At 47.6% G+C, this 14,056-nt stretch overlaps 1 protein-coding gene and 1 pseudogene across 6 annotated transcripts in view; both read left to right on the forward strand.

Moving 5' to 3' along the window:
- Window positions 1-14,056, forward strand: part of Ptpn14 (protein tyrosine phosphatase, non-receptor type 14) — a 148,480-nt gene that overhangs the window by 90,002 nt on the left and 44,422 nt on the right. For all 6 annotated transcript variants that reach the window (XM_006497134.3, NM_008976.2, XM_006497131.4 and 3 more), the window contains 2 exons: window positions 4,372-4,469; window positions 6,813-6,880. In XM_006497134.3, the coding sequence (XP_006497197.1) occupies window positions 4,372-4,469; window positions 6,813-6,880 (166 nt within the window). The remainder of the gene's footprint in view (window positions 1-4,371; window positions 4,470-6,812; window positions 6,881-14,056) is intronic.
- Gm30280 lies at window positions 8,274-10,151 on the forward strand (annotated as a pseudogene).

The following is a 14,056-nucleotide window of genomic DNA, read 5'->3' on the forward strand; positions in this document are numbered from 1 at the left end:
ATATTTTACAAAGGGGCTTTCAGTGGGAAAATAAAGCTAGCACATAATTTCTAAAGTAGTTCAAATTTTGTTCTTTTTTTTCCTGCAGTCTTACTAGTAACTGTCGCCAAAGTCTCGTGTGGTGACTACACATATCAGTGCCCAGAGGTCTTTGTATTCTGGATGGCTTCCAGGTAGAACATACTACATCCCCGACACTGTATCCAAGCACAGGCATATGCCAGCCTACACAGGCATGAGGAGCGTCCAGTGTCCTCACTGTAGAGTTGGAGTCATTGTTTCCTGTCACAGGATGGTCTGAATTGGAGCTGACATGTATGTGGGCTGGGATGTGGCCCAGTAGGTAGAGAGTTTCCCTAACATGAAGCGGCCCTGGGATCGGTCCTCAGCAGTACGTATCAGGCACAGTGGCTCACGCCTCTAGAAGGCAAAGACAGGACGAACAGGGCTTCGAGGTCATCCTTGCTCACATAGGGAGTTGGAGGCCATCCTGGCATCCGTGAGACCCTGTCTGGAAAACGGCAGCAACAAAGAGCTGGATGTCGCTGAATAGCAAGCCTTGGGCTCAGGAGAAATAGAGTTGCTGGTTAGCTGGATCGAGTGGATTTCTTGGTAACTGATCCGGTCCCCAAAAGAATCTACTGACAGCCTCTTGGCTGTTCCTTTTCACTTCCAGGGTGACATGGGAGACAACTTCCGTTCTGGGTCACAGGTGACAACACCTTTACAAACATCCCCTACCCTACTCCACCCTGGGTACTGGAAGACTGTCCCATCAGACAGCACAGCAAAGAACTTGGATGGACTGACGGGGTCCCTGTGAGGCAGAGACTGAGGTCTGGTCCTTCCCAGGTTTTGCATTTATGTTTCCAGGAAGTGCTCCCAGGAAGTACTCCCAGGAAGTGCTCCCAGGAAGTGCTTCCTAAGTTCATGCTGACACCTGCTTGCCCTTCTGGCTTGAAGGACTGAAAATAAGTGGAAGCAACCAACGGTAGAGAAGGGGTGTCCCGGGGATTCAGACATTGTGTGACTAGTAGGAGGAGGTGAGCTTTTGCCTCCTTTTCCAGCTGAGGTCCCCACCGCACCACCACTTGGGTCAGTTTTGAGAACCCTGCTGTAGCTTTCCTTAGTAAACCTGAAGGTGCTTTCTGCCTGCTCACAGGATCTTAAGAGGTTTTGGTTTTGGTTTTGATGCCCTGAAACATTACTGGAGAGAGACTGTGTGGCCCACGGGGCGAAGCTGACACCTTTTCCTTGTCTCTCTTTCTGCTCTCATCCTCTCAGTTGTGAAAGTAGGACCCTCAGGCTCCAAGTGGCTCGTCTTCAAAGATGTGCCTGCACGTCTGCTTTCACGGTGAACTCTTGGCACTTAAAAGGGGTTTTGATAACTTAAGGACCCTCTTACTGGCTCTGTTTCCTCCCTCTAAGAACTGCTGGGGTTGCGGAGATGAAAGCCTCCACAAAAGACTCCCAGGCACTTCCCAGGGTCTCTTGAAGAGAGGTTACCTGGAGGGAGTGAGGCACTGTTCCCTGGAGAGGCAGAGGGCACCGAGTGCAGAGCCTTGAAGGGTGGGTGTAGACGTCATGGCGGCCGTACAGTGAGTCTGAGATGAGAAGCATCCTCCTGGAGACATGGCCCTTAGCCCCTCCTCAGACTCACGGAGCTGCCTCCCAGGAGGTGCACGGCAGTTAGCCGTGCTTCGTTCTGTTTTGATACAAGGCCTCACTCTATAGCCCAGGGTAGCCCAGAGTTCACTATACAGCCTGGGATGGCCTTGGATTTATGATCTTTTTGCCTGAGCCCCTTGAGTGCTGGGATTCCAGATTCACACTGTTAGTTTTTAAACACCAGCATCTCATGGGTTTAAGTAAGGTGATGCAAGCTTTGCCTGTCTTGAAGAGGGTTGTGCTCCTCCAAGCAGAGGGGATAATGTGAAGCCTTGGTGGGTTCCCGCAATAAAGAAGAACAGAGAAACTGGGGTTGTGATTGTAGCCTGGCTCAGAGGAGAGACAGGCAAGCACAGCGGCTGTGGACCATACTGCCTGGGGCCAGCCTTTGATTCTCCTTGGGAGAGGCCTGAAAACTGGGAGTTACCAATTGCGGACTTGGTGCTCTGCACAGAGCAGAGCAGAATGCCAGAGGATGTGACTGAAGCTTGCCTTACTGTGGCCAACCCCAGGGTTCTTCGTGTTGGGTGTTTTGACTTACTCTTATCAAGATTCTAAGTTCAAAAGGTCGTGCTTCAGGGTTATTTGTTCAGATTATCAGGAATTAACAAGTTGTAGCTTCCTTTTCCCTCTGCCATGCGGATACTGCCATTAAACACCCTAAGAATCAGTCTGTCCCTCCCTCCGTTCTTCCTTCCCTCCCTTCCTCCCTTCCTCCACAGACTGGAGGATTCTGGGACCCTGTTGGACAGAACACTGAACACTTCAGATTCAGTGGGAGGCTCTGTCTCATAAGAAAAGGTCACAGAGGCAATTGAGAAAAACCAGATTGGCTTCTTGTCTTCACGTGCACACACATGGATGAATTTGCACCCACACATGCATACAGTGCCCTCTCTCTCTGTCTCTCTCTGTCTCTTTCTCCCTGTCTCTCTCTCTCCCTTCCTCCCTTCCTCTCCCCTCTCGTTCTCCTTCCCCTTTCTAGCTCTTTCCCTCTTCTCTCTCTCTCATCTCCCTGCTCTCCGCAATGCCCTTGGTTTCACTGGATTTAGTATTGATCTTGGCATTTCCTCCCTCGATCTAAGCACTTACCAGAATTGGAGAAACTGGCTTTTGATAGCCAGCAAATGACTTTGGTGGTAAATTCTTGTGTCTAATTCCTTTCCCATGTGGTAGGACTTGGGGGTAAGAGGAATCTGAACTGTGGTGACAGTTAAGGACTGAATAGTGTCCACAGAGGGGTGGTGGCCTCTGATGGGCAAACAGACAAAGGTTTTCTGATGGACTGGCCTCTAAAGCTCAGTAAAGGTCATTCATTGATACAGGTCATTTATTGATAGAGTTATTCATTGATATGGGTCATTCATCGATAGGGGTCATTCATAGATAGGGGTCATTTATTGATACGGGTCATTCATTGATACAGGTTATTCATTGATACAGGTCATTTATTGATAGAGTTATTCATTGATACAGATCATTCATTGGTACAGCCCAATGATAATGGTAGGTGGAAGATCCCTGATTGAATGGTGAAACTTGTAAAATGTTTATAAATTTATCAGATAAAAGATCAGGTGGGAGCAGGAAACGAAAGTTAGTTTTCTGTTGCATATTACAATTTGATTTAAAATAATTAATTAGCTAACTCCCAGTGTTTGCCCTTCAGATCTGAGGCTAGAATCTTCCCACCAGAGACTAACCTGTTTTTTTGTTTGTTTGTTTTGTTTTGTCTTGTCTATTGTCTTTCCCTGCTCTATAGTCCTGGGTGGGATGGGCTGGTGTGGGCAGAGAGCCAGTGTTTTACCCTCCAGGAGCCTTTTTCAGGGTGTCACCACACCTGTGGTAGTGCAGGCATACCCTGCCATTATCAGTTCTCCATGTCTAGGGAAACCAGGCTTGGGGTGACCTTTGGGGTCCCAGACAGAGCTGTCAAAGGTAAGCTGTAATACAGAGCGTTCTTACCAGGAGCAAAATGGCGCCAGTATTTCAGACAGCGTAGCAGGGGCAGTCTGGTCGGAGAGGCACCTGTGGGAGCCCTCGAAGCGAGCATCTGTGTGGAGGTTTTTCCCGTGGGCCAGTCTGAAACAGTGGTTCTGTCAGGGGCAGTGCGCACTGTCCGAGCTTCTGTTCCTAGGAGGCTGCACGGTCTGTCGCTGACAGTTTGCTTTTGGAAAAAAGTACTCCGGGTTGGAAAGTTAAAACCAGCGACGTTTTCATGGATCGCAAACATGCGAGGCTAAACCTCACTCTGGAAAAGCTTCAGCCGAATTTCACGTTATTTGGCCAATTAGTAATCTGGCCGACCAGACTTTTACATTTATACGTTTTTTTTTTAAATGTTATTTCTACCTCAATTAGGGCAATCAATATAATCCGCACCCTGACATACGCAGAGAGGCCCATCTATCGGGTGATCCTAGATTTTTGTCAAATTGCTAATTAAGCCATCGAAAGAGGGCATTGTTGAGTGTGGCCGTGACCTTTCTGGTCACGGGTCACCCTGAGGCCCACAGCAAAGTGTCTGAAGAGCGTGTTCTCACGCACAGTGAACTGGCTTCAGCACCTGCTATGGAACAGAGGGACCCAGGGGCAGAGGCCACTGTCCGTCTTCTGTAGGTGATATCCCAGCATCGCCCGTACATCCTGCTGGGACGGATCCCAGTGTCCCTGTTTACAGTTGGTCCTCTCTTCCTGTAACAGATATCAGTATTACCTGCAAGTCAAAAAAGACGTGCTTGAAGGACGGTTGCGGTGCTCCCTGGAACAAGTGATCCGGCTGGCTGGCTTAGCTGTGCAAGGTAAGGCCTCCTGTGGACTTCTGTCTTCTGCTTCAGTATGCTGGCCCAGAACAAACAGTTAGATTTGGTTAAGCAACCCCTGGCTGAGGCTCCCTGGCCACTTTGAGATGTTTTGCATTAAGATGAAAAATTAGTGATTTGGGGTGACAGGAAAAGATTTCTCGAAGCTGCTTTCGAATCAGTCAATGCTTGTTTGATTCTGGTTCTAAGTGAAGAATAATAGTTTTAAAATCCTACCTGTAATTGAAGCTGTCTTTCAGAGTGTGGAGGACATTCCCCTGTATGGTATGATCATACCCTGATATTATGAATAATTTGCTGTCACTACTTAAAGTACCGTAGCATTAACCAATATTTCATACCTCCTGTAATAGAGTTTACGAGAGAGCGCTAAGTCAATGGAGGATGTATGATGAGGGACAGGAGTTGGGTGAACTTGTCTTTCAATCTTTACTACCTCGTGGAGAGTGTTATTATGTGTGCTTCCTGTTTACATTTTTATTTATGTGTACATGTGTGAGTGTGGTTTAGGTGTGTGTAGAGGCCAAGGGAGGGTGCCAGCCCCACTGGCGCTACAGTTGCAGGTGGCCGTGAGTTACCACATGTGGAGAACCAAACTCAGGTCTCCTGGAAGAAGAGCATGCTCCAAGTCATTAACCATTCTCCAGATCTGTACCATATCTGTGTATCTCCCTCCCTCCCTCTGTCTCTCTCTCTCTCTCTCTGTGTATGCATGTATCAATCATCTGTCTATCTATTTATCCATCTATCATTCTACCTACCTATTTATTGAATGATGGTTTAAATGCTTTTGCTCATATTGAAAATAAAGAGTGTGTGCCTACGTGTGTGTATGTACTGTGTGTGCAATGCTTCAGGAGGCCAGAAGAGGGCGTCAGATGCACTGCAACTGTAGTTACAGATATTTGTGAGCCACCACGTGGGTGCTGGGAACTAACCCATGTCTTCTTCAAGAACAGCACATGTTCTTAACTGCTGAGCCATCATCTCTCCAACCTCAAATGTCAGAGGATGGAGAACATGCAGTGTGCCCTTCACCTTCACACTGGGCCATGGGTCTTTGAGAGGCATTTCTTTCTGTTTTCTGTGTGTCCTCTCCTCACTGCTCGGGCATCCTGGGTGTTGGTAGACCCTTGAGGAAGTTGGTGGATTCAGTCTCGATTCCCTTTCTATTAGGACCTTGAAGTGAGTTATTTTGTCTGTATGATGAGACTTTCTTTAAGTACATAATGTTAAAGCATGGTTCTCTTGGCCTGGAGAGATGGTTCACAGGTAAAGTGCTAGCTTGCCAGGGTGAGGGCCTGACTTGGTCCCCAAGAACCCACATAGACAGGAGGCTTCCGGGGGCTTGCTGGACAGAACACTGAATACTTCAGAGTCAGTGGGAGACCCCGTCTCATAAGATAAGGTCGCAGAAGCAATTGAGAAAGACCAGAGGTTGGCTTCTTGCCTCCATGTGCACACATGTGGATGAATTTGCACCCTCAGACAGCACCCCCCCCCCCATTTTCCTAACAGCCCCTGTTGGTCCATTAGAAAGACAGACCATGCTCACAGAGGGAAAGGAACTGTACCAGGTGATTGAACTTGAGACAGGCTCAGCAAATCCGCTGCCTGCTCTGAGCACCTCACCTGCTCTGTAAGGAAAGCTCCACCTCTCTGCCCTGTTGTTCTTTTTGTGGAACACGCAGCCTCTCTTCCTCTCACTTTGCTGCTAAGTGCTTTTCCATCGAGATCCAATCTGGGGTTGGCTTTTGTAAAAGTGAGGCAGTGAAAGTCAAGGTATTTCTGCAGATTCTATTTGCACATGCCGCCCCCCCCCCCATACCACAGTGAGATGGCAACGAGAGAAACATGGCTCCTGGCATCTTGGGACATGTAAATGTGTTCAGGAGGTGTGAAGATTTTTGAGGTTGCCTGCCAAGGGTGATTTACAGCGGGGCTTTCCAGCTGCAGATACATTTCCAGCCACATTTCTCTGTATTAACCTTGACTTAGAAAGTCCCCTTGGCAGACAGGGATAAGATACCAGCCTGGTACACAGTCAACAAACAAACACGGGTTTGTTTGAAAGTCTTTAAATAGCCATTAGGGCTTGCTTCCAAATTTCCTCACTCTTTCTAAAAATCATCTAGTGGAGTTCACATGCCAGTACTGACAGTTGCTAGGTTAAAGTTGGGTTCAAGTAAGATAGGCACTGATGTTGTTTAATGGGGCAGCAAAGAGAGTGCAGTCAAAGGGGGTGTGTGGGCACTTTGCTGTGTTTTACTGTCTATGTCTTCATGTAACGACTGCCGTTGTCTCCCTGACTTTCCTTCTCAGCTGACTTCGGAGATTATAACCAGTTTGATTCCCAAGAGTTCCTCCGAGAGTATGTGCTCTTTCCTATGGTGAGTTCATTTTGTTTCTCTTGGTATCTCTTTCCTCAGACATTTTAGTTTTGTTTTGAAATTCTCTGTGCTTCCTGGGAAGGAGGTCTGCACCCTTTAACAGAGGGACAAGTGTTCTGAAGTACCAGGAGTAGAAGGGTGCACCCTCCCACCTCAAAATACTTCCTGACCCTCCCCCTCCCCACACCAACCCCAAGCAGAGGGTTGGTAGTATGGAGAGGCAGCACTGAGCCTTGTGGGTTGATTTCAAGTTTATCAGTTCCAGTAGTGCTTTTCTTCTGTTGATGGAATCTATAAGTTTTGTATGCATACAGTCACATAATCAGCAAATGTAGACTATTATACTTCTTCTTTTCCTCTCATCCCTATCTATCTATCTATCTATCTATCTATCTATCTATCTATCTATCACTATCTATCATATTTATCATCTATCTCTCTGTCTGTCTGTCACCTATCTTTCATCTATCATCTGTCATCTGTCATCTCTATCTATCTACCTATCTATCTATAATCTGACTGTCATCTATCTGCCAACTATCTGTCTATCTACCATCTGTCTCTATTTATCCATCCATCTTCCTTTCTATCATTTATTATTGCTCAAATTACTTTAGTTACGCTGTTAGTACCATTTGAATGCAAGCGGTGAGAGTGGGCTGGCCGGCAGCTCAGATGTCGATCACTCTCCCAGCTTGTGTAGCCATGTATTCAGTCCCCAGAACCACAAGAGAGGACAAGAGGTGGGGGAAGTCAGGGAAATACACAGAAATCAGTCTCGTTTGCAGGAGCACAAGAACATAGGAATGAGTTCACTCAAGAAGACGAAATGACCCATTCGCTGGCAACCGTAAAACACTGAAGAGAGAAACGCAAGATTATACAAACACATGCTCTAGGGCCGTGGCTTAGAAGAATCTGTGTTAAAATGTCCATGCAACCCAAGCAGTCTACAGACTTAATGCAACCCCTGTCACGGTCAAATGTCATTCTTCACGGAAACAGGAAAGACAAACCCAAAATTCACTTAGAGCTGCTACAAAGGATCCCAAGTAGCCAAGGCAATCTTGAGTCAAAGGAAAAAACAGAGCCAGAGACAGTGTGCTTCCTGAACCTAAGATATGTAACCCGTGTGCTGGTAACAACTTGATGTAGACATCTGAGAGAAGGGAACCCCGATTGAGAAAATGCCTTCATAAGACCAGGCTGTACACTACTCTGTAGAGCATTTTCTTCATTAGTGAGTGATGGGGAGGCCCATCCTATTGTGGGCGGTGTCATCTCTGGGCTGGTGGTCCTGGGCACTATAAGAAAGCAGGCTGAGCAAGCCATAAAGAGTGAGCCAGTAAGCAGCACCCCTCCATGGCCTCTGCATCAGCTCCTGCCCTCAGGTCTCTGCCCTGCTTGAGTTCCTGTCCTGAGTTACTTCAGTGATGAACTGTGGATGCTGAAGCCAAGTAAAGACTTTTCTCTCAAACTTGCTTTTGGTCATAGTGTTTCGTTATAGCAATAGTATCCCAAACTAAGACCTCATGTGACGATGGCTGACCCAGTAGAGCCCTGGCTTATAGACAGACACGTTGACCACTGGAATGGAATGGAGCCCAGAAACAGATCCACACTTGTATAACCAGTTGCCTTTTGACAAGGAGGCCAAGTACATGGCAAGGGGAATGGCAGCTTCTTCCATATGTTGTGTTGGGAGAGCTTGGTACCCACATGAAATGGGGGCCTTCCTCACCCTGTGTGTATGAGTGGACTAAGATGTAGGCATAAACCCTTTGACTTTAGAACTCTTGGGAAGGCAGAGAGGATGCCACAAGACCTCCATCTTGCAATGGCTTCTGGCCATTGCATATGACCCGTCAAGTGCAAGTAACTAAAAAGCATCAAGGTCACATCAAACGGAAGCAAAGGTCAAAATTTACAGAGGGAAAGTATTTGCAAGTCACACTTTGCACCAGGGACTTTTAGCCGTATCTGTGGGAGCTCAAATGTGACTGTAAGAAAACACACAACCTTATTACAAAATGTGTCGTGTCGCCTGAAGAGACATTTCTCAAGAGAAGATAAAAATAAAAGCCAAGAGCCTTCTCACACAGCTGGATTTCTGGGGACACCAGGTCTTCAAGATGGCGTCACTCGTGCTATTGAAGGAGAAGAAGCTCATGGAAGATAAACTTGGAGAGATGCCGAGCTGGATATCAATGTGGGATTTCACCGCGTGGCATTACAGGAGGCTTTCGGACAGGGTATGACTGGTATTACAAGTATATCAACAGTCAGAAAGGCAGCAGCATGTGAGGGACTAACATGGTGCTGGCAGCCTACAAGGTTTTCAGCTACTGCATTTCTTACAAGGAGCTCAAACAGGAGCAGCAACTCAAGTACCACTGAAGATGGGTCACTATGGAGGGCAACTGCATGGCTGAGCATGACTGCCTGCCGTGCTCCGATCCAGGAAGAATTCAACGGGCTGAACCGTCATACCCTGACTGAGAACTAGTGTCCAATAAAAGGTGACTGACTGCTTAAACAAAAAAAGCCAAGAGACACATTGAAGCTGTCATGTAGTCTACAGTGGAATGCCTGCTTCCTTCTGGTGGGATGACTGCGGTCAAAGGACAGTCATCAGTGTACCTTTGTACACCTTGTTTGTTTGTTTTTTGTTTTGTTCAATTGTTTTGTCTTAAATCCTGACCTGGGTGATAGACAGCTGGGAATGAAGTTGTACAAGAACTGAGATTGTCATGTTCCCCGGGGTAAGATTTACCAAATCAGGTGCCATCCCATATACCTAGAAGTACAGTCAGGAGTTGACCTGGGGCGGGACCACGTGCCCCTCAGGGGTTAGGAAAGCCTTGGAGATGACTGGGGCAGTGAGGACAGTGAGGGGAGAACAGAATTTGGGAAAGAGTTGCAGGTACTTTTGCTATCCCTTGTCTCTTGGGAGCGGAATTATGTGCCTGAGACCCACGGCCCCAGCGGAGTTAGAGTTCTTGGGTTGTGCATGGTTGGCACCTTCCGTGTCGAACAGAGATTGTTCCATGTGTGGATGTGGGTCTAAAGGCAGAGGGTGCAGCTCCCAGGTCCTTGTGCCGTTACAGGGATGGTTACAGGAAAGGAGACCGTTGATTAGGGAAAGACACAGAAGTGTGCTACATCCCAACAGTGGTCTGTCTCCCAGAGGGGCTCAGCAGGTCTGCAGTGATCCTCTATTGTTACTAATATAATGTAATATAACATATAATTTGTATATTATATATTATATTACTCTATTATATAATATATTTATTATATAATTACATATTGTATGTAATAAGTATGATATAATATAATGTGAGCTCCCAAGGACTTACAGACACAGATTTCTCAGAGCATGCGCCCTTAGCTGAGTGAAGCTCGGGTGGACGAAGGGTCACCAGTCTCTCTACAGTTGCGCTTTTCCTTGTGATGGTCTCTGGAACCTCCTCCTCCATCGTCGTCCATTTCCCTGCCTGAAGACCTTTTGCTGGTGGGTGCGCGCATGGAGTCTGGATAGGAGATACAGTTTAGATACCAAGAGAGACATTAAAACACAAAAGCAGACTCCAAAAGTTGGTTGGAATAAATAAAACCCGCTTCCTCTGTCAGCATGAAGGCCTGACTTTGGTCTGTAAAACCCACAAAAAAGCTGGGTGCTATGGCATGTGCCTGTATCCCAGCAGTGATGCACTGGGGAAGCAGAGACAGGCAGATCTCTGGAAGCTTGCTGGCCTGGTAGCCTAGCCAACTCAGCAAAGCTCCAGGGTAGGAAGAGATCGTAAGGCAGGCAAAAGGTGGAAGGTACCTGAGTACTCGCATGAGGTTGCCTTCTGACTTCCACACAACATGCACTCCCATGCATGTGGGTGCACACACACACACAAGCACACCCATGCATGCATGTATGCGCTTGCATACACATGCAAGAAAAAAAGGCAAGAAGGCAAAGGGGGTAAGAGAGGGAAAGAGATCAGCTTTGGCGCTCGGGAGAAACTAAGCATGAGGTGATGAAACCTGGAGGTTTTTATTCTTTCTGGTTTTGGAGATTGGGGTTTCTTATGTCCATGATGTCAGCTCAGGGATCACAGCAGACTCCGAGCACGCCTAGTGCTTACCGTTGATGGAGAGCCTTCCAGAAGCTTTCCCTCTGGACCATGGCTCTGTCAGTGCCTTTGCCTTTGCCCTGAACAAAATCCTTCTAAGGAATCAGCGTGCCAAGTAGTGCAAACTGCCCGCTCAGCCAGTAGGCCCTTCTTCACAGAGTCCTCGCTCCACACCTGCCTGCAGGATAAGGGATTAATCTGGGTTTAAGACATGCCAGACAGTACCCAGTGATGAAAATATTTCCCTGGCCTTTTTGATATTGTTTTATTTTGAGGCAAGGTCTCACAAAATTTCCCAAGCTAACTTAGAACTTAATATGTAGCCTATGTTGACCTTGAACATGAGATTGTCCTGCCTCAGCTATCCTGACTCCCAACTATCAAGATTATTATTCTTAGGTCTAAGCTTGCTCTCTGCAGAATGGTTTATCATTAACTTCAGTGGATGTTTATATTCAAATTTAAATTAAAGTTAAATGAAGTTAGAGGTTGAGTTTTCTGTCCACACTGGCTATCTCTTACTGTTCAGTAGCCAAGTGTGTGTCTAGGGGCTGCTGTGTAGGAAAGATCAGAAGTGTTTTTATCCTCCCCTAAAGTCCTCTGGGAATGCTGAATAAGAAGTCGGTGGATTCCTGTGTGCATGAGTCTGGAATGGGCCTAGGCTTGGGCTCAGCCCTCATCTTTCTTCTCTGCGCACATATCCCCAGTCCATCCTGCCATGATCTGTCCTGGGTAGTCTGTGTTCTGAAACTTCACCACATACTTGCTGGGTGGTGCTGAGGCTGTATTGGGGTTAACACCCCTAACTGGCCTTATGACCTTGAGCAAATTAGCTGATGGCCTCATCTGAGATGAGAATAAAGCCAGCACCGTTGTGAAGATCAGGGAAACCATCCATCTGAGCTTGGTCCAGGGCAAGTTCTCAGTGACCAGTCATTTGGGTGTGTTACTATTAGAGTGACTCTATGATATGCAAATGAGTTGATCAGTGCCACTGTCTGCATTTTGTAATGCAAGCAGACAGGGTAAGCAGAGGGATGGACAAACTACCGTTAACCAGTTTGGCATAATCAAAACCTCTTGTCTAATAATACGAAAGTCACATGCCGTCCACCAAGTTTAGTTCCGTGATATTTATTGACCGCTTAGTTTGTCTTATGAACTTGGAAGGGTCATTTTGGAAAAGCCCTGTGACTGGCTTCCCACAGGATGGGAAGAATTGCTGCCCTTGAGGTAGTCATATTCTGTCAGGGGGATGGGGGCAAGGAAGGAGCTAGGGTGCTGTACAGATAACCACAGTGGAAACACTGTAGAAAGAACACCCAGAAGAGGTGTGGGGGGTGCCCACAGCAGAGAGGGCATGTCCAGGTGAGGGAAGGCACCGTGGAGGGAGCGATAGCTGACATGGGGCATTTCCCATTGCATGATGTACTGTGTAGTTCTCTCCAGAAGTGTGGGCACCAGTGTAAATAAAACCAGTAATGGCTGTGTTAAGAACAGCAGCTTGCCCGAGGCTCTGCACTCTCAGAGGAGGCGGTTTGGAAGGAACCACTGGGTCCCACTGAAGAAAGGTCCAGATGCCAGGCCCAGGTGTCGATCTCATTGTGCAAGCAGCGGGGAGCCATGGAAAGTTGTCAACCTTCAGCTAGGTTCTACCGGAGCTTTCAAAGGGAAGCATGCATTCTTCAGCTGGGGGAGGGACGCGGGATGAATGGCCCTGTTTGATCCTGCCTAGTCACTGACTTGGCAGATGGCATTTCTTCAGCAGAGAAGAGAACAAAGTACACAGACGGCCCACAGGTGTGTGGCTGTACCGCACTCCCTGCCGTTTGTTATCCAGCACTGCCACACTCTTACACATCTCTGGGGTGTGCAAGCCTCACCTCGCCCCGCCCCTCCCCCCACATATGCACAGCTGGAGACACGGAGCTGCAGATAGAAGCAGGAGGGTACTTTGGGGCCCTTTCAAAGTCGGAACAGGAGGTTTAGTGAAGCCCTTTGATCTTCAATTCATTCTCTTCCTTTGTGCCTCTTAGAATTAGCCAGCACCTGGTATGGCTGCTGCCTGAGAGGCATGGGAGCAGTTAGGGTGTCAAGCACACAAGACCCCTCGAGTCTCACAACAGGAAGCCTGTTTATTTCCTTCCTGTCATCCCAGTGGCTGTCCAGAAGTCAATCAATACCAATAATAAGAAAGAGCCCTTTGGGGTTCATCTACTTCTCTGTTTCTCGGGCGCTTAGGGCCTTCTAGAATCCACAGAACAGAACTTCCAGACACAGTTATGGGCTCATTTCTTCAACTTTCAACAATACCAGTTCCTCACGTTGTTGTTTTGAGATAGAGTAGTTCTCAGCCATGTCTATTTTGGGTTTGGTGTAAGGGTTGCACCCATGTAGGCTTATGACATTGGAAGTGAACTTCTATATAAATAAATGCTATTTAAGATATGTGTGTGTGTGTGTGTGTGTGTGTGTGTGTGCGCGCGCGCGTGCAGAAATCAGCCCTGGCTATCATTTCTAGAGTGCTGGTCCACTTTGGGTTTTGAAGCTGGGCCTCTTGTTTGCCTGGAATTCACTCACTAGGCTGCATCTTCAGGGCAGCGAGCTCCAGGTTCCAGCCTTGCAGACTGTCGGCCTCCCAAGCCATCTGTTTCAGTTGTTCCCAGCACCCACGTCAAACCCCGTAAGACACCCAAGCCATATTTTCTCCTCGTGGATTCTAAGGCTAGACCTCAGGTGTTCCTGCTCACACAACAAGCATTCCCTCACACTTTGTATGAATCCGCCCGCATTTCAGACCCCGCCCTGTACCCTAGACAGCAGGAGCAGGGAGACGCCCTCAGCAGGACGTAGCTGGAAGATTTCTTGCCGTTACCTATGGAGCATAGAAGCCAGATGTGCATGCTTTGCCCTCTTGGTGCCTGACAGTCTGGGCATATCCAGTATGCCTTGGCTGAGGCACTAAGGAGGACATGTACACATGAGGTCCTGCAGACAGTCCTGTAGGTGTCCTGAGGTGTGTTCCAGCCCCTCCCATGCTGAGCAGCAA

The sequence above is a fragment of the Mus musculus genome, chromosome 1 (genome assembly GCF_000001635.26).
Source record: "Mus musculus strain C57BL/6J chromosome 1, GRCm38.p6 C57BL/6J".
NCBI classification, from domain to species: domain Eukaryota; kingdom Metazoa; phylum Chordata; class Mammalia; order Rodentia; family Muridae; genus Mus; species Mus musculus.